Genomic DNA, 20,616 nt, shown 5'->3' on the forward strand with positions numbered 1-20,616 from the left:
AAGATCTCTTTGGATGTCAAGTAAAACAGTCCATAATGCCATTGTGTTGCACAGTAAAAAAAAAAGTTTAACTTTAGAAATATCATATTTGTAAAACAATGAGAACAAAAAACAATAAAACGATTAAGATTTATTGTGGTATTAATCTTCCTTTTTACAGACTATATACACAAGTTAGTTACCACACAGTCCGTTTTCAGACGGACCTGTGGTGCGAGATTCCTTTTGTTTCATCGCACTGTACTGGTGACAGCTGATACAAAAATCATTCATTTTCTATGCTAAAGTATGCATACTCTCATTGAGTTTATATTTCATCAATCTAGTTATATACCTTAAGTGTAATTAACTGGCTTAAGTGTCTGTTTAAACACTTAGTTTCTTTAACATTAAACCCCAGAGTAAAGATAGAAAACAATTCCAACAAAATATAGAAAAGCTGAACACATCTTATTCTTTGAAGAGTTGACCCCAAATGAAATGGTACTTTACACAAAGTGGAAAATTCATTAGTTTTACACCTTATACAACAGTATCGACTTGGAATCATCTTGACAACTCTCCCTCAAAACTACCAGCAGTACAGGATCTATGAGGGGTGATACGGGAGAGAGAGAGAAAGGTTAAAAATCTCACTGTAGACAGCGAGTGAAACTATACATTGGTTGTCTGAAGCAGCCGGTCCCCTCTCCCGTCTAAGGCTCACAGATGACTGTCTCGACCACAAACTTGTTCTCAAAGTGGCGGATTGTCCTGCAGTTCAGGGCTTCACGCTTTTCCCTACCTGCAAGGTACAGATGAAGAAGGATGTATCAAAATGGGCATGTAGGCCTATATAAACATATGCTATAGCACCTGTTCATTGGCCAGAGTACAATGCTGTGTGTTCTCAGGTCCACCAAGGAATTTCACAAAATGGTCATTACATGACTATTCAGGGTACATCTTAAAAAGCTTGTGCCAGTACTGACCCAGTATGGCGTGTGTGTGTGAGCAGTACTGACCCAGTATGGCGTGTGTGTGTGTGCAGTACTGACCCAGTATGGTGTGTGTGTGAGCAGTACTAACCCAGTATGGTGTGTGTGTGTGTGAGCAGTACTAACCCAGTATGGCGTGTGTGTGTGTGTGAGCAGTACTAACCCAGTATGGTGTGTGTGTGTGTGTGTGAGCAGTACTAACCCAGTATGGTGTGTGTGTGTGTGTGAGCAGTACTAACCCAGTATGGTGTGTGTGTGTGTGTGAGCAGTACTAACCCAGTATGGTGTGTGTGTGTGTGTGAGCAGTACTAACCCAGTATGGTGTGTGTGTGTGTGAGCAGTACTAACCCAGTATGGTGTGTGTGTGTGTGAGCAGTACTAACCCAGTATGGTGTGTGTGTGTGAGCAGTACTAACCCAGTATGGCGTGTGTGTGTGTGAGCAGTACTAACCCAGTATGGTGTGTGTGTGTGTGAGCAGTACTAACCCAGTATGGTGTGTGTGTGTGTGTGAGCAGTACTAACCCAGTATGGTGGTGTGTGTGTGTGTGAGCAGTACTAACCCAGTATGGGTGTGTGTGGTGTGTGTGAGCAGTACTAACCCAGTATGGTGTGTGTGTGTGTGTGTGAGCAGTACTAACCCAGTATGGTGTGTGTGTGTGTGTGTGAGCAGTACTAACCCAGTATGGTGTGTGTGTGTGTGTGAGCAGTACTAACCCAGTATGGTGTGTGTGTGTGTGTGTGAGCAGTACTAACCCAGTATGGTGTGTGTGTGTGTGTGTGAGCAGTACTAACCCAGTATGGTGTGGTGTGTGTGTGTGAGCAGTATAACCCAGTATGTGGGTGTAGTGTGTGTGTGAGCAGTACTAACCCAGTATGGTGTGTGGTGTGTGTGTGTGAGCAGTACTAACCCAGTATGGTGTGTGTGTGTGTGTGAGCAGTACTAACCCAGTATGGTGTGTGTGAGCAGTACTAACCCAGTATGGTGTGTGTGTGTGTGTGTGAGCAGTACTAACCCAGTATGGCGTGTGTGTGAGCAGTACTAACCCAGTATGGCGTGTGTGTGAGCAGTACTAACCCAGTATGGTGTGTGTGTGAGCAGTACTAACCCAGTATGGTGTGTGTGTGAGCAGTACTAACCCAGTATGGTGTGTGTGTGAGCAGTACTAACCCAGTATGGTGTGTGTGTGAGCAGTACTAACCCAGTATGGTGTGTGTGTGAGCAGTACTAACCCAGTATGGTGTGTGTGTGAGCAGTACTAACCCAGTATGGGTGTGTGTGTGAGCAGTACTAACCCAGTATGGTGTGTGTGTGAGCAGTACTAACCCAGTATGGTGTGTGTGTGAGCAGTACTAACCCAGTATGGTGTGTGTGTGTGTGAGCAGTACTAACCCAGTATGGCGTGTGTGTGTGAGAGCAGTACTAACCCAGTATGGTGTGTGTGTGTGAGCAGTACTAACCCAGTATGGTGTGTGTGTGTGAGCAGTACTAACCCAGTATGGCGTGTGTGTGTGTGAGCAGTACTAACCCAGTATGGTGTGTGTGTGTGTGAGAGCAGTACTAACCCAGTATGGTGTGTGTGTGTGTGAGAGCAGTACTAACCCAGTATGGTGTGTGTGTGTGTGAGCAGTACTAACCCAGTATGGCGTGTGTGTGAGCAGTACTAACCCAGTATGGTGTGTGTGTGTGAGCAGTACTAACCCAGTATGGTGTGTGTGTGTGAGCAGTACTAACCCAGTATGGTGTGTGTGTGTGAGCAGTACTAACCCAGTATGGCGTGTGTGTGTGAGCAGTACTAACCCAGTATGGCGTGTGTGTGAGAGCAGTACTAACCCAGTATGGCGTGTGTGTGTGTGAGCAGTACTAACCCAGTATGGTGTGTGTGTGTGTGTGTGAGCAGTACTAACCCAGTATGGTGTGTGTGTGTGTGTGTGAGCAGTACTAACCCAGTATGGTGTGTGTGTGTGAGCAGTACTAACCCAGTATGGTGTGTGTGTGTGTGTGAGCAGTACTAACCCAGTATGGTGTGTGTGTGTGTGTGTGAGCAGTACTAACCCAGTATGGTGTGTGTGTGTGTGTGTGAGCAGTACTAACCCAGTATGGTGTGTGTGTGTGTGTGTGAGCAGTACTAACCCAGTATGGCGTGTGTGTGTGTGTGAGCAGTACTAACCCAGTATGGCGTGTGTGTGAGCAGTACTAACCCAGTATGGCGTGTGTGTGAGCAGTACTAACCCAGTATGGCGTGTGTGTGAGCAGTACTAACCCAGTATGGTGTGTGTGTGAGCAGTACTAACCAGTATGGTGTGTGTGTGAGCATACTTAACCCAGTATGGTGTGTGTGTGAGCAGTACTACCCAGTATGGTGTGTGTGTGAGCAGTACTAACCCAGTATGGTGTGGTGTGTGTGTGAGCAGTACTAACCCAGTATTGTGTGTGTGTGTGTGAGCAGTACTAACCCAGTATGGTGTGTGTGTGTGTGAGCAGTACTACCCAGTATGGTGTGTGTGTGTGTGTGTGTGAGCAGTACTAACCCAGTATGGTGTGTGTGTGTGTGAGCAGTACTAACCCGTATGGGGTGTGTGTGTGTGAGCAGTACGACCCAGTATGGTGTGTGTGTGTGTGAGCAGTACTAACCCAGTATGGTGTGTGTGTGTGAGCAGTACTAACCCAGTATGGTGTGTGTGTGTGTGAGCAGTACTAACCCAGTATGGTGGTGTGTGTTGTGAGCAGTACTAACCCAGTATGGTGTGTGTGGTGTGTAGCAGTACTAACCCAGTATGGTGTGTGTGTGTGGGAGCAGTACTAACCCAGTATGGTGTGTGTGTGTGTGAGCAGTACTAACCCAGTATGGTGTGTGTGTGTGTGAGCAGTACTAACCCAGTATGGTGTGTGTGTGTGTGTGTGAGCAGTACTGAACCAGTATGGTGTGTGTGTGTGTGTGAGCTAGTACGAACCCAGTATGGTGTGTGTGTGTGTCTGTGTGAGCAGTACTAACCCAGTATGGTGTGGGTGTGTGAGCAGTACTAACCCAGTATGGCTGTGTGTGTGTGTGTGAGCAGTACGTACACCCAGTATGGGCGTGTGTGTGTGTGAGCAGTACTACCCAGTATGGTGTGTTGTGTGTGTGAGCAGTACTGACCCAGTATGGTGTGTGTGTGTGTGTGTGAGCGTACTAACCCAGTATGGTGTGTTTGTGTGTTGTGAGCAGTACTAACCCAGATGGTGGTGTGTGTGTGTGAGCAGTACTAACCCAGTATGGTGTGTGTGTTGTGTGAGCAGTACTAACCCAGTATGGTGTGTGTGTGTGTGAGCAGTACTAACCCAGTATGTGCTGTGTGTGTGTGTGTGAAGCAGTACTAACCCAGGTATGGCTGTGATGGTGTGGTGTGAGCAGTACTAACCCAGTCTGCGTGTGTGTGTGTGAGCAGTACTAACCCAGTATGCGTGTGTGTGTGAGCCACCAGAGTACTAAATCTCCAGTATGGCGTTGGTGTGTGTGTGAGCAGTACTAACCAGTTAGGGTAGTGTGTGTGTGAGCAAGTAATAAACCCAGTTATGGGTGGTGTGGTGTAGAGCAGTACTAACCCAGTATGGGTTGTGTGTTTTGAGCAAGTACTAACCAGTATGACGTGTGTGTGTGTGTGAGCAGTCACTAACCCCGTATGGTGTGTGTGTGTCTGTGAGCAGTACTAACCCAGTATGGCGTGGTGTGTGTGGCGGCAGTACTAACCCAGTATGGCTGTGTGGTGTGTGGTGAGCAGTACTACCCCCAGTATGGTGTGGTGTGTGTGTGTGTGGCAGTACTAACCCAGTAGGCGCTGTGTGTGTGTGAGCATTACTAAACCAGTATGGCGTGTGTGTGTGTGAGCAGTACTAACCCAGTATGGTGTGTGTGTGTGTGTGAGCAGTACTAACCCAGTATGGTGTGTGTGTGTGTGTGAGCAGTACTAACCCAGTATGGTGTGTGTGTGTGAGCAGTACTAACCCAGTATGGTGTGTGTGTGTGTGTGAGCAGTACTAACCCAGTATGGCGTGTGTGTGTGTGAGCAGTACTAACCCAGTATGGCGTGTGTGTGTGTGAGCAGTACTAACCCAGTATGGCGTGTGTGTGTGTGAGCAGTACTAACCCAGTATGGCGTGTGTGTGTGTGAGCAGTACTAACCCAGTATGGCGTGTGTGTGTGTGAGCAGTACTAACCCAGTAGGTGTGTGTGTGTGTGAGCAGTACTAACCCAGTATGGTGGTGTGTGTGTGAGCAGTACTAACCCAGTATGGGTGTGTGTGGTGTGGAGCAGTACTAACCCAGTATGGTGTGTGTGTGTGTGTGAGCAGTACTAACCCAGTATGGTGTGTGTGTGTGAGGCAGTACTAACCCAGTATGGTGTGTGTGTGTGAGCAGTACTAACCCAGTATGGTGTGTGGTGTGAGCAGTACTAACCCAGGTTATGGTGGTGTGTGTGAGCAGTACTAACCCAGTATGGTGTGTGTGTGAGCAGTACTAACCCAGTATGGTGTGTGTGTGTGAGCAGTACTAACCCAGTATGGTGTGTGTGGGTGTGTGAGCAGTACTAACCCAGTATGGTGTGTGTGTGTGTGTGAGCAGTACTAAACCCAGTATGGTGTGTGTGTGTGTGAGCAGTACTAACCCAGTATGGCGTGTGTGTGTGTGAGCAGTACTAACCCAGTATGGCGTGTGTGTGTGTGGAGCAGTACTAACCCAGTATGGCGTGTGTGTGTGTGAGCAGTACTGACCCAGTATGGCGTGTGTGTGTGAGCAGTACTGACCCAGTATGGTGTGTGTGTGTGTGTGAGCAGTACTAACCCAGTATGGTGTGTGTGTGTGTGTGTGAGCAGTACTAACCCAGTATGGTGTGTGTGTGTGTGTGAGCAGTACTAACCCAGTATGGTGTGTGTGAGCAGTACTAACCCAGTATGGTGTGTGTGTGTGTGAGCAGTACTACCCAGTATGGTGTGTGTGTGTGTGAGCAGTACTAACCCAGTATGGCGTGTGTGTGTGTGAGCAGTACTAACCCAGTATGGCGTGTGTGTGTGAGCAGTACTAACCCAGTATGGCGTGTGTGTGTGTGAGCAGTACTGACCCAGTATGGTGTGTGTGTGTGTGTGAGCAGTACTAACCCAGTATGGTGTGTGTGTGTGTGTGTGAGCAGTACTAACCCAGTATGGTGTGTGTGTGTGTGTTGTGTGAGCAGTACTAACCCAGTATGGCGTGTGTGTGTGAGCAGTACTAACCCAGTATGGTGTGTGTGTGTGTGAGCAGTACTAACCCAGTATGGTGTGTGTGTGTGTGAGCAGTACTAACCCAGTATGGTGTGTGTGTGTGTGAGCAGTACTAACCCAGTATGGTGTGTGTGTGTGTGAGCAGTACTACCCAGTATGGTGTGTGTGTGTGTGAGCAGTACTAACCCAGTATGGTTGTGTGGTGTGAGCAGTACTAACCCAGTATGTGTGTGTGTGTGTGAGCAGTACTAACCCAGTATGGTGTGTGTGTGTGTGAGCAGTACTAACCCAGTATGTGGGTGTGTGAGCAGTACTAACCCAGTATGGTGTGTGTGTGTGTGTGAGCAGTACTAACCCAGTATGGTGTGTGTGTGTGTGAGCAGTACTAACCCAGTATGGTGTGTGTGTGGGAGCAGTACTAACCCAGTATGGTGTGTGTGTGTGAGCAGTACTAACCCAGTATGGTGTGTGTGTGAGCAGTACTAACCCAGTATGGTGTGTGTGTGAGCAGTACTAACCCAGTATGGTGTGTGTGTGAGCAGTACTAACCCAGTATGGTGTGTGTGTGAGCAGTACTAACCCAGTATGGTGTGTGTGTGTGTGTGAGCAGTACTAACCCAGTATGGTGTGTGTGTGTGTGTGAGCAGTACTAACCCAGTATGGGTGTGTGTGTGTGAGCAGTACTAACCCAGTATGGCGTGTGTGTGTGTGAGCAGTACTAACCCAGTATGGCGTGTGTGTGTGTGAGCAGTACTAACCCAGTATGGCGTGTGTGTGTGTGAGCAGTACTGACCCAGTATGGCGTGTGTGTGTGAGCAGTACTGACCCAGTATGGTGTGTGTGTGTGTGTGTGAGCAGTACTAACCCAGTATGGTGTGTGTGTGTGTGTGTGAGCAGTACTAACCCAGTATGGTGTGTGTGTGTGTGTGAGCAGTACTAACCCAGTATGGTGTGTGTGTGTGTGTGAGCAGTACTAACCCAGTATGGTGTGTGTGTGTGTGAGCAGTACTAACCCAGTATGGCGTGTGTGTGTGTGAGCAGTACTAACCCAGTATGGCGTGTGTGTGTGTGAGCAGTACTAACCCAGTATGGCGTGTGTGTGTGTGAGCAGTACTAACCCAGTATGGCGTGTGTGTGTGTGAGCAGTACTGACCCAGTATGGTGTGTGTGTGTGTGTGAGCAGTACTAACCCAGTATGGTGTGTGTGTGTGTGTGTGAGCAGTACTAACCCAGTATGGTGTGTGTGTGTGTGTGTGAGCAGTACTAACCCAGTATGGCGTGTGTGTGTGTGAGCAGTACTAACCCAGTATGGTGTGTGTGTGTGTGAGCAGTACTAACCCAGTATGGTGTGTGTGTGTGTGAGCAGTACTAACCCAGTATGGTGTGTGTGTGTGTGAGCAGTACTAACCCAGTATGGTGTGTGTGTGAGCAGTACTAACCCAGTATGGTGTGTGTGTGAGCAGTACTAACCCAGTATGGTGTGTGTGTGTGTGAGCAGTACTAACCCAGTATGGTGTGTGTGTGTGTGAGCAGTACTAACCCAGTATGGTGTGTGTGTGTGTGTGAGCAGTACTAACCCAGTATGGTGTGTGTGTGTGTGAGCAGTACTAACCCAGTATGGTGTGTGTGTGTGTGAGCAGTACTAACCCAGTATGTGTGTGTGTGTGTGAGCAGTACTAACCCAGTATGGTGTGTGTGTGTGTGAGCAGTACTAACCCAGTATGGTGTGGTGTGTGAGCAGTACTAACCCAGTATGGTGTGTGTGGATACCCGTATGGTGTGTTGTGTGGAGCAGTACTAACCCAGTATGGTGTGTGTGTGAGCAGTACTAACCAGTATGGTGTGTGTGTGAGCAGTACTAACCCAGTATGGTGTGTGTGTGAGCAGTACTAACCCAGTATGGTGTGTGTGTGAGCAGTACTAACCCAGTATGGCGTGTGTGTGTGAGCAGTACTAACCCAGTATGGCGTGTGTGTGTGTGAGCAGTACTAACCCAGTATGGTGTGTGTGTGTGAGAGCAGTACTAACCCAGTATGGTGTGTGTGTGTGTGTGAGCAGTACTAACCCAGTATGGCGTGTGTGTGTGTGTGAGCAGTACTAACCCAGTATGGTGTGTGTGTGAGCAGTACTAACCCAGTATGGCGTGTGTGTGTGTGAGCAGTACTAACCCAGTATGGCGTGTGTGTGTGTGAGCAGTACTAACCCAGTATGGTGTGTGTGTGTGAGCAGTACTAACCCAGTATGGCGTGTGTGTGTGTGTGAGCAGTACTAACCCAGTATGGTGTGTGTGTGAGCAGTACTAACCCAGTATGGTGTGTTGTGTGAGCAGTACTAACCCAGTAGGTGTGTGTGTGTGAGCAGAGTACTAACCCAGTATGGTGTGTGTGTGTGAGCAGTACTAACCCAGTATGGTGTGTGTGTGAGCAGTACTAACCCAGTATGGTGTGTGTGTGTGAGCAGTACTAACCCAGTATGGTGTGTGTGTGTGAGCAGTACTAACCCAGTATGGTGTGTGTGTGTGAGCAGTACTAACCCAGTATGGTGTGTGTGTGTGAGCAGTACTAACCCAGTATGGTGTGTGTGTGTGAGCAGTACTAACCCAGTATGGTGTGTGTGTGAGCAGTACTAACCCAGTATGGTGTGTGGTGTGTGTGAGCAGTACTAACCCAGTATGGTGTGTGTGTGAGCAGTACTAACCCAGTATGGCGTGTGTGTGAGCGGTACTAACCCAGTATGCGTGTGTGTGTGTGAGGCAGTACTAACCCAGTATCGTGTGTGTGTGTGTGTGAGCAGTACTAACCCAGTATGGCGTGTGTGTGTGAGCAGTACTAACCCAGTATGGTGTGTGTGTGTGAGCAGTACTAACCCAGTATAGTGTGTGTGTGTGAGCAGTACTAACCCAGTATAGTGTGTGTGTGTGTGAGCAGTACTAACCCAGTATGGTGTGTGTGTGAGCAGTACTAACCCAGTATAGTGTGTGTGTGTGTGTGAGCAGTACTAACCCAGTATAGTGTGTGTGTGTGTGTGAGCAGTACTAACCCAGTATAGTGTGTGTGTGTGTGTGAGCAGTACTAACCCAGTATAGTGTGTGTGTGTGTGTGAGCAGTACTAACCCAGTATGGTGTGTGTGTGTGAGCAGTACTAACCCAGTATGGTGTGTGTGTGAGCAGTACTAACCCAGTATGGTGTGTGTGTGTGAGCAGTACTAACCCAGTATGGTGTGTGTGTGTGAGCAGTACTAACCCAGTATGGTGTGTATGTGTGAGCAGTACTAACCCAGTATGGTGTGTATGTGTGAGCAGTACTAACCCAGTATGGTGTGTGTGTGTGAGCAGTACTAACCCAGTATGGTGTGTGTGTGTGAGAGCAGTACTAACCCAGTATGGTGTGTGTGTGTGAGAGCAGTACTAACCCAGTATAGTGTGTGTGTGTGTGAGAGCAGTACTAACCCAGTATAGTGTGTGTGTGTGTGAGAGCAGTACTAACCCAGTATAGTGTGTGTGTGTGTGAGAGCAGTACTAACCCAGTATAGTGTGTGTGTGTGTGTGTGAGCAGTACTAACCCAGTATGGTGTGTGTGTGAGCAGTACTAACCCAGTATGGTGTGTGTGTGAGCAGTACTAACCCAGTATAGTGTGTGTGTGTGAGCAGTACTAACCCAGTATGGTGTGTGTGTGTGAGCAGTACTAACCCAGTATGGTGTGTGTGTGTGAGCAGTACTAACCCAGTATGGTGTGTGTGTGTGAGCAGTACTAACCCAGTATGGTGTGTGTGTGTGAGCCAGTACTAACCCAGTATGGTGTGTGTGTGTGAGCAGTACTAACCCAGTATGGTGTGTGTGTGTGAGCAGTACTAACCCAGTATGGTGTGTGTGTGTGAGCAGTACTAACCCAGTATGGTGTGTGTGTGTGAGCAGTACTAACCCAGTATGGTGTGTGTGTGTGAGCAGTACTAACCCAGTATGGTGTGTGTGTGAGCAGTACTAACCCAGTATGGTGTGTGTGTGAGCAGTACTAACCCAGTATGGTGTGTGTGTGAGCAGTACTAACCCAGTATGGCGTGTGTGTGAGCAGTACTAACCCAGTATGGCGTGTGTGTGTGAGCAGTACTAACCCAGTATAGTGTGTGTGTGTGTGTGTGAGCAGTACTAACCCAGTATGGCGTGTGTGTGTGAGCAGTACTAACCCAGTATGGTGTGTGTGTGTGAGCAGTACTAACCCAGTATAGTGTGTGTGTGTGAGCAGTACTAACCCAGTATAGTGTGTGTGTGTGTGAGCAGTACTAACCCAGTATGGTGTGTGTGTGAGCAGTACTAACCCAGTATAGTGTGTGTGTGAGCAGTACTAACCCAGTATAGTGTGTGTGTGTGTGTGAGCAGTACTAACCCAGTATAGTGTGTGTGTGTGTGTGAGCAGTACTAACCCAGTATAGTGTGTGTGTGTGTGTGAGCAGTACTAACCCAGTATGGTGTGTGTGTGTGAGCAGTACTAACCCAGTATGGTGTGTGTGTGTGAGCAGTACTAACCCAGTATGGTGTGTGTGTGTGAGCAGTACTAACCCAGTATGGTGTGTGTGTGTGAGCAGTACTAACCCAGTATGGTGTGTATGTGTGAGCAGTACTAACCCAGTATGGTGTGTGTGTGTGAGAGCAAGGACAAGTACTAACCAGTATGGTTGTGTGTGTGGTGTGAGAGCAGTACTAACCCAGTATAGGTGTGTGTGTGTGCAGAGCAGTACTAACCCAGTATAGTGTGTGTGTGTGTGAGAAGCAGTACAACCCAGTATAGTGTGTGTGTGTGTGAGAGCAGTACTAACCCAGTATAGTGTGTGTGTGTGTGTGTGAGCAGTACTAACCCAGTATGTGTGTGTGTGTGAGCAGTACTAACCCAGTATGGTGTGTGTGTGAGCAGTACTAACCCAGTATAGTGTGTGTGTGTGAGCAGTACTAACCCAGTATGGTGTGTGTGTGTGAGCAGTACTAACCCAGTATGGTAGTGTGTGGTGAGCAGTACTAACCCAGTATGGGTGTGTGGTGTGAGCAGTACTAACCCAGTATGGTGTGTGTGTGTGAGCAGTACTAACCCAGTATGGTGTGTGTGTGTGAGCAGTACTAACCCAGTATGGTGTGTGTGTGTGAGCAGTACTAACCCAGTATGGTGTGTGTGTGTGAGCAGTACTAACCCAGTATGGTGTGTGTGTGTGTGAGCAGTACTAACCCAGTATGGTGTGTGTGTGTGTGAGCAGTACTAACCCAGTATGGTGTGTGTGTGTGTGAGCAGTACTAACCCAGTATGGTGTGTGTGTGTGTGAGCAGTACTAACCCAGTATGGTGGTGTGTGTGTGTGAGCAGTACTAACCCAGTATGGTGTGTGTGTGTGTGAGCAGTACTACCCAGTATGGTGTGTGTGTGTGTGAGCAGTACTAACCCAGTATGGTGTGTGTGTGTGTGAGCAGTACTAACCCAGTATGGTGTGTGTGTGTGTGTGAGCAGTACTACCCAGTATGGGTGTGTGTGTGTGTGAGCAGTACTAACCCAGTATGGTGTGTGTGTGTGAGCATACTCACAGTATGGTGTGTGTGTGTGTGAGCAGTACTAACCCAGTATGGTGTGTGTGTGTGTGAGCAGTACTAACCCAGTATGGTGTGTGTGTGTGTGAGCAGTACTAACCCAGTATGGCTGTGTGGTGTTTTGTGTGAAGCAGTACTAACCCAGTATGGTGTTGTGTGTGTGTGAGCAGTACTAACCCAGTATGGTGTGTGTGGTGTGGAGCAGTACTAACCCAGTATGGTGTGTGTGTGTGTGAGCAGTACTAACCCAGTATGGTGGTGTGTGTGTGGAGCAGTACTAACCCAGTATGGTGTGTGTGTGTGAGCAGTACTAACCCAGTATGGTGTGTGTGTGTGTGAGCAGTACTAACCCAGTATGGTGTGTGTGTGTGTGTGAGCAGTACTAACCCAGTATGGTGTGTGTGTGTGTGTGTGAGCAGTACTAACCCAGTATGGTGTGTGTGTGTGGTGAGCAGTACTAACCCAGTAGGGTGTGGTGTGTGTGTGAGCAGTACTAACCCAGTATGGTGTGTGTGTGTGTGTGTGAGCAGTACTAACCCAGTATGGTGTGTGGTGTGTGTGTGAGCAGTACTAACCCAGTATGGTGTGTGTGTGTGTGTGTGAGCAGTACTAACCCAGTATGGTGTGTGTGTGTGTGTAGTGAGCAGTACTAACCCAGTATGGTGTGTGTGTGTGTGGTGTGAGCAGTACTAACCCAGTATGTGGTGTGTGTGTGTGTGAGCAGTACTAACCCAGTATGGTGTGTGTGTGTGTGTGTGAGCAGTACTAACCCAGTATGGTGTGTGTGTGTGTGTGAGCAGTACTAACCCAGTATGGTGTGTGTGTGTGTGTGAGCAGTACTAACCCAGTATGGGTGTGTGTGTGTGTGTGAGCAGTACTAACCCAGTATGGTGTGTGTGTGTGTGTGAGCAGTACTAACCAGTATGGTGGTGTGTGTGTGGAGCAGTACTAAACCCCAGTATGGTGTGTGTGTGTGAGCAGTACTAACCCAGTATGGTGTGTGTGTGTGTGTGAGCAGTACTAACCCAGTATGGTGTGTGTGTGAGCAGTACTAACCCAGTATGGTGTGTGTGTGAGCAGTACTAACCCAGTATGGTGTGTGTGTGAGCAGTACTAACCCAGTATGGTGTGTGTGTGAGCAGTACTAACCCGTACTACCCAGTAGAGTGGTGTGTGAGCAGTACTAACCCAGTATGGTGTGGTGTGTGTGTGTGAGCAGTACTAACCCAGTATGGTGTGTGTGTGTGTGAGCAGTACTAACCCAGTATGGTGTGTGTGTGTGTGAGCAGTACTAACCCAGTATGGTCTCTCTGCGTTCCAGCTTGTAAGTGTCTCTGCCCTTGCAGAGGCTGTAGATGAAGTATCCCAGCTGGTCTACGTTCTCCAGACGCTCAGTCACCATCATCTGCTCATGGACCAGGTAGGACTGGGGAAGGTAGGTACCAGCCTATGGGGCAAATCACACACTTAATTAACATAATGTCCTCCAATATTTGATTGATTTTATTTGATAATTGAAATGCATATAAACAGCTCCAGTCATCTGTGTGTGTGTTAGTTACAGATACCTTGATGTTGATGAGCAGCTCCAGCAAGTCCTTGGGAGGCATGACGATGGAGGTGTTGAGGGGGATGACGTAGCACTTGTTCAGGCTCAGGTCCAGGTAGGCTGTCAGCCTCTGAGGAGGAGGAAAGGTATTAGATCCAACACTACAAAAACACCCAGAGGTACTTTACATTCAGACCTCAGATCACGATTACATTCAACAACGTCAATTCAGCACGTGTTTCATTAAAACAGTATTGAACACTTACCAGTTTCTAAAAATAGGAGTTTGACGGCTAATACGCTGGAGGAATGGCCTTCCTCTGAGCCGTAAATGAATGGTAGCAGCTAGATAGCATGTGACATCAGTCTGTATATCTAGACAACAAATCAGTTTGACAAATCAGGTTTCCATCCAATTATTTATTTAATTAGGATAGTCAGTTAAGAACAAATTCTTATTTACAATGGACAGCCTACCGGGGAACAGCGGGTTAACCGCCTTGTCCAGGGGCAGAATGACATATTTTTACCTTGTCAGCTTGGGGATTCGATCCAGCAACCTTACGGTTACTGGCCCAACGCGCTAACCACTAGGCTACCTGCCACCCCAAAATAAATGTACAGACTTTGTGAATATTCTAAAATCCACATTTTCCCATCAAGAGATGCATTTCATCAAATTGACTTATTGCGGATAAAAGGCCATGCTTGATGATTTAGTGCACATAAAAATACTTTTTGCGGTTAAATTCCAATGTACCAAATAAAAACACAAGTTAAATGGGTTTCCATCAGATTTTCAACTCGGATGGTTCTCACACACCAAAAATAGACCGTTAAATAGCGAGTGCCCACTCTGGTATTGCCACATGCGCTCTAGCTAACAGATACATATGGGAGTATAGCCTACATGATAAGATTATGGAAAAAAGGGAAAGATTATTTTGATTTGTCAAACGGCAGTCAAGCATTGATGATCATGTCACCAGAATAAGACCCTGGATATTAATTGGAAAGGAGCACGAAGTTCATTACCGTGCAAGTTCGCCACTGAAGTTCAAAACTTACTTCATCTGTAGCCTAATAAACTGCATGCTTCCCCAACAAGTCAGTGGGAGGTGCATGTCATCGCGTGACCCCAAGTTTACTTCGATATGACGTTATCAATATTTCCACCGACATTTCTTGCATAACACAAAAAGAGCTCACCATGTCTAGCGTATTTAGTGTTGTCGGCATTTGGAAAGTTTACCGACAAATGTTCTGTTTAGGCCTGTTGTGACTTTTTATCCGACATGCTCTTTACTCGCATAAAAAGGTTGGATGGAAACCTGGTGTGTGTGTGTGTGTGTGTGTGTAGCAGTGTTCTCCTCTCACGCTTTTGAAGTCATGGACGATGTCGGCCGGGTCGCTGTCTGAGAACTCAGGCACGGGCACGTTGATTAGCTCCACCTCCTCCAGCACACGGACGCTCTCCTGGATGTGTCTCAGAGCAGAGGGCAGGGCCACCTCGTCCTCGTCCTGAACCATGTAGTCCCGCTCACGGTAGTCCACCCCACAGAAATACACCCGGTCCTCCTGAGGAAGACAACGACAGTGAGGACTTCTCACCCTGACTCTCTCTACCTTACCAACACTGTAGATAGTTAGCTAGCACACTCTGGGTTGGTTTTCAGAAATATCTTCTGATTAGGGGTTCATTCAAAGTGCTTCTTAGTCCAAGACTAAGCTTAATCTGTGTCTGGGAAACCAGCCCACAGCGTGTGCAAATGTGTCCTCTAACCAAGGAAAGGAAGCTTTAACTATACTGAACAAAATATGTAAAGTATTGGTCCCATGTTTAAATGAGCTGAAATCAAATATCCCAGAAATGTTCCATAAACACAAAAAGCTTATTTCTCTCAAATTTGTTTACATCCCTGTTCGCATTTCTCCTTTGCCAAAATATTCCAACCACCTGACAGGTGTGGCATATCCAGAAGCTGATTAAACAGCATTATCATTACACAGTGTTGGGGACAATAAAAGGCCACTCTAAAATGTACAGTTTTGTCACAACGCCACCGATGTCTCAAGTTGAGTGAGTGTGCAATTGGCATGTTGACTGCAAGAATGTCCACCACAGTTTTTGCCAAAGAATTGAATGTTCATTTCTCTACCACAAGCCACCTCCAATGTCATTTTAGAGAATTTGGCAGTACGTCTAACTGGCATGACAACCGCAGACCACGTGAAACCACATCAGCCCAGGACCTCCACATCTGGCTTCTTCACCTGGGGGATCGCCTGAGACCAGCCACCCAGACAGTTGATGAAACCGAGGAGTATTTCTGTCTGCAATAAAGCCCCTTTTGTGGGGGAAAACACATTTTGATTGACTGGCCCACCCATGGCTGCGCCCCTGAAATCCACAGATTAGGGCCTAGTGAATTTATTTAAATTGACCAATTCACTTATATGAACTGTAACTCAGTAAAATTGTTGAAATTCTTACATTTATATTTTTGTTCAGTATATATAGTTTAGCCTATAGAATTAGAGGGGTCTAATCAACAGTCCATCTCACCTGCAGTATGTAGGACTTGTAGAGGTAGGCCCCTCCCACCACCACACCAGACAGCATGAGAGCCAGGCCCAGACACATGCACCAGCACCACACCTTGGACTGCCGACGCACCCGCATGCCATCCTCCAGGTCCTGAGAGAGAAGACAAACAGAGCTAAAACATTACATGCACATTTGATCATTTAAAATACATTACACCAGGCAACAGATACAGTGCATAGGCCTATATTAAAAACTGCAGCAGATACATACACAAAAAAAAAAGCCTGAAGACCCCCCCCCCCCCCCACATTGTGGTCCTCTATAACATACAGATTAAGGCCTAAATACAGCTGGTCTGCCTGTTTGTTTCATTACATAATATTGGTTCATCAACCTGTCTCAATTAACAGTATATCAGCCCAGATTAATCATGGCTAACATTAAGGAAACTGACCTCTATAAATCCTATTTATTGTTAAAAAAATAATATATATATATATATATATTTAAAAAAATAATTTTAAAAATAATTCGCTCCAACACAACGTAGCCAAACTGTGTGATTCAAATAGAGTGCTGCTTAGTCACAATACAGCTGTGGTGTGTTCTGTTGACATCAGTTGGAGTATGGTAGTAGTGATAGAGAGATGTTACGTACAATTCAAACACAGCCAATCTTCCCTCCCTTTCTCCCCAACCCCCCCTGTGACCTTTCACCTCCTTTCCATCATGCTTTCATCTACTTCAAGACATTCTTTCTAACCATTATTCATTCACTGCCTTATCTTTTAGCCCTCTCCATCAATCATCGCTGTTGTTTTGCTCCCTCACTTTAATATTATGGAGTTGAGAGGCACATGTAACTTGGTGGCAGGCCCTTTTCCTGAACTCGCTGATCTTGGTTGTTTATGCAGAGTTGGGGTGGGGTTCGTATTGAAACAAAAGAGTGGATGTCAACAGCTCTCTGGAGATCAGTTTTTTTTCTTTGTTTTCCTCATCTGATCTGAGAGATCCTCATGCTCGTACTTTAGTGGAAGAACATTGTTTTCCCCCACCCCATTAGTCCACTGTCGATAGTCCCAACGAGAGACGTGCTTGAGGTAAACCAAGGTGCATATTTTCAGGAATTCAAAATTTGCAACAGACACAGGGGCTATTGAATGATGGCCATGCTCGTCTCACTCTAATCATTTCAGGTTAGCTTATTAACATGGCTAAAGGTCAGGAATAAGGAGGTGGCTCATGGCTGGTCTTCGTGGACCATGCTGTGTCTGGTCAGATCACAGACCTCCACTAGCCTCTGATGCCTTATCCAGGACATTAGCATTTAATCAACTGTCTTGACTGTCCAAACTGCTCTCCTACTGGTGAAACAGACATGATTTCCAGGTCTTTCTATGCAGTGGCATTTTCTCCCCAGGTCTGTCCCTGGCTGCTGCATTCCTCAACTCACTCAGATTCTCTATAGTGAATGAATTCTCTATAGACTTGTAATCTCACCTGTACTCTATTTCCAATGGAACTATGTATCCACCCAGATACAGTGAAAAGCAGTGATTACAGCCTCGAGTCTTCTTGGGTATGGCGCTACAAGCTCGGCACATGTATTTGGGAAATTCTGGTTCTTCTCTGCAGATCCTCTCAAGCTCTGTCAGGTTGAATGGGGAACGTCGCTGCACAGCTATTTTTAGGTCACTCTAGATATGTTCAATCGGGTTCAAGTCCAGGCTCTGGCTGGGCCATTCAGAGGCTTGTCCTGAAGCCACTCCTGCGATGTTTTGGCTGTGTGCACAGGGTTGTTGTCCTGTTTGAAGTTTAACATCCCCATTCTGAGATCCTGAGCAGGTTTTCATCAAGGATCTCTCTGTACATCTTTCCCTCAATCCTGACTAGTCTCCCAGTCTGTGCAGCTGAAAAACATCCCCACAGCATGATGCTGCCACCATCACGCTTCACCGTAGGGATGGTATGGGCCAGGTGATGAGCGGTGCCTCGTTACCTCCAGATGTGACACTAGGCATTCAGGCCAAAGAGTTCATCTTGGTTTCATCAGATCAGAAAATCTTGTTTCTCTGGGTCAGAGTCCTTTAGGTGCCTTTTGGCCAACTCCAAGTGGGCTGTCATGTGCTTTTACTGAGGAGTGACTTCAGTCTGGCCACTCACGCATAAAAGGTACTGCAGAGATGGTTGTCCTCCTGGAAGGTTCTCCCATCTCCACAGAGGAACTCTGGAGCTCTGTCAGACTGACCATCACCGCCCTGATCAAGGCCCTTCTCCCCCAATTGCTCAGTTTGGCCGGGTAGCCAGCTCTAGGAACAGTCTTGGTGGTTCCAAACTTCTTCCAGAACGATGGCGGGTACTGTGGGGACCTTCAATGCTGCAGACATTTTTTGGTACCCTTCCCCAGATCTGTGCCTCGACACAATCCTGTCTCAGAGCTCTAGAAACAATTCCTTCGACCTCATGGCTTGATTTCTGCTCAGACATGGACTATCAACTGTGGGACCTTATACAGACAGGTATGTGCCTTTCCAAATCATGTCGAATCAATTGAATTTACCACAGATGGACTCCAATCAAGTTGTAGAAACATCTCAAGGAGGATCAATGGAAGCAGGATGCACCCAAGCTCAATTTCAGGTCTCATAGCAAAGGGTACGAATACTTATGTAAATAAGGTATCTGTTTTTTTGTATTTTACCCCCTTTTTCGTGATACCCAATTGTGATCTTGTCTCATCGCTGCAACTTCCCAACGGCCTCGGAAAGGTCGAGGCATGTGTGTCTGAAACATGACCCACCAAACTGTGCTTCTTAACACCTGCCCTCTTAACCCAGAAGGCAGCTGCACCAGTGTCGGAGTTAACACCGTTCACCTGACGACTGAGGTCAGCCTGCAGGCGCCCGGGCCGCCACAAGGAGTCGCTAGAGCGCAATGAGCCAAGTAAAGCCCCCCTGGCCAAACCCTCCCCTAACCCAGACAATGCTGGGCCAATTGTGCGCCGTCCTATGGGACATCATGGTCACGGCTGGTTATGACACAGCCTGGGATCGAACCCGGGTCTGTAGTGACACCTCAAGCACTTCTATACAGTGCCTTAGTATGCTGCACCACTCAGAAGTCCTCTAACATTTCTAAAACCTTTTTTCACTGTCATTATGGGGTATTGTGTGTAGATTGAGGAGTACATTTTTTTGTTGAATTGATTTTTGAATAAGGCTGTAATGTAACAAAATGTGGAAAAAAGTTAAAGGGTCTGAATACCTTCCGAATGCATTACCTTTATGGGCACTCAAACTGCATTTTTATTTAGTGTGTAACTGCGCGCTTATTGGCCCGGCCCGGCCATGCAATTACTACCCTGCGCCAACCGTCGATTTACAGACATGAATCCGGGCTCTTGTGATGTTTGGACTTACAGGCTTCTTATTACGGACACAGCATCTACTAACTGACAGTTGATAGGTTAACAAAAACAAAATGTCTGTACACAGCATGCATTTTGTTATCAAAAGTTCCCTCTCATTGCTTTATCAGGAGGAACAACCTCACACCGACCTTCGACACCAATACACTTAATTTGATCAATACTTTGTGTATGGCGTCTATATAAAACGCATTTACTTTTTACTCTTCAGAACCAAAAAACACACCCAACACAAACATTATTATTCGAATGAATAGGAAAGACGACCTGAATGATCTTCACGCATTTCAGTTACAGGCCTCTACTAAATCAACACCGAAACAGAAAGCTAGCACGGTTCTGTCCAGGCCAGCAACTGCGAACACCACTAAGCCTACCGAAAAAAAATCGCTTAACAGACATTTTCCGACGTCGCTCGGGTCACGGCTTGAATTATCAAGACTCTATACATGTTTCTAATCGACGTTACTTTGTTTCAGTTATGTTTCTACATTGTTTAAACTGTTACAAAGTTACGTCATCCACATCGAACAGCCTTCGCAACAAATATTAACCACATTGGTTAAGTTCAGCTCAACTCACCCTCTCCTCCGGAATAAGCGCTTCGGCATTGCATGCCTTCTTCAAATCCCGTTGTCCAAAGGACGAGTTAAATGTTACTTTCACCATTTTTTAAATGTAAACGTTAGACCAAGCGACAATCACCTTCTGCAGGAAAGTCTTCGTGTGGCGTCTGATTACAATGACGTTGCTAAATACAAAACATCCCGAACTGGTCACATGAGTGATTTCAGCCGTATAGGCTGCATTCAAGAACCGACACGGTTTTAGAAACGTTCCTGAACGGTTTTTTTCCCTCCCCACTGGGGGGCAGTACAATCTCAAAAATATATTTAGTGGCAGAGAGGCGTTTATCATATGGAATAAAAATTGTTAATTAAATGTTGCACATGAGAGAAACTCAAGAGATCATAATCATTAATAATGTTAGTCAAGTTCGAGGCGGTCGAGCGGCTCGCCAGCTTGTGGTCTTACAACCCTGCTTCGTTTAGCCATTCCTCTGGGAAAAATGAATGACGAAATATTAAAGTTTTGGAATAAACGTCAAAAATAAAGTCTGCGTTTAACACAGGAGAGTTTATACGTTTTGTTCTATGATATGGTAGCATTCAGTTAACATTACTTCAGCGAATTATGAAGCCTTTGTGGGGTTTAAAAAAAAAACATAAATTCGTCAAAACTCACAAAGTGACGTTAGCTGATGAAGATTATTTTATAGAATAAAACCTATAAAATGGCCTAAACCCGTGTT

The 20,616-nt window shown here is 46.6% G+C and overlaps 1 protein-coding gene across 1 annotated transcript; it reads right to left on the reverse strand.

Moving 5' to 3' along the window:
• Window positions 1-117: 117 nt before the first annotated feature.
• LOC115179796 (integral membrane protein 2B) lies at window positions 118-20,065 on the reverse strand. The gene is made up of 6 exons (XM_029741574.1): window positions 19,887-20,065; window positions 15,896-16,027; window positions 14,707-14,907; window positions 13,349-13,459; window positions 13,077-13,227; window positions 118-784 (listed from the first exon to the last, which is right to left on the reverse strand). Exons 1-6 carry the CDS (start codon window positions 19,971-19,973, stop codon window positions 696-698), a joined length of 771 nt encoding a protein of 256 aa, XP_029597434.1. The 5' UTR covers window positions 19,974-20,065; the 3' UTR covers window positions 118-695.
• Window positions 20,066-20,616: the final 551 nt, after the last annotated feature.

The sequence above is a fragment of the Salmo trutta genome, chromosome 39 (genome assembly GCF_901001165.1).
Source record: "Salmo trutta chromosome 39, fSalTru1.1, whole genome shotgun sequence".
NCBI classification, from domain to species: Eukaryota; Metazoa; Chordata; class Actinopteri; order Salmoniformes; family Salmonidae; genus Salmo; species Salmo trutta.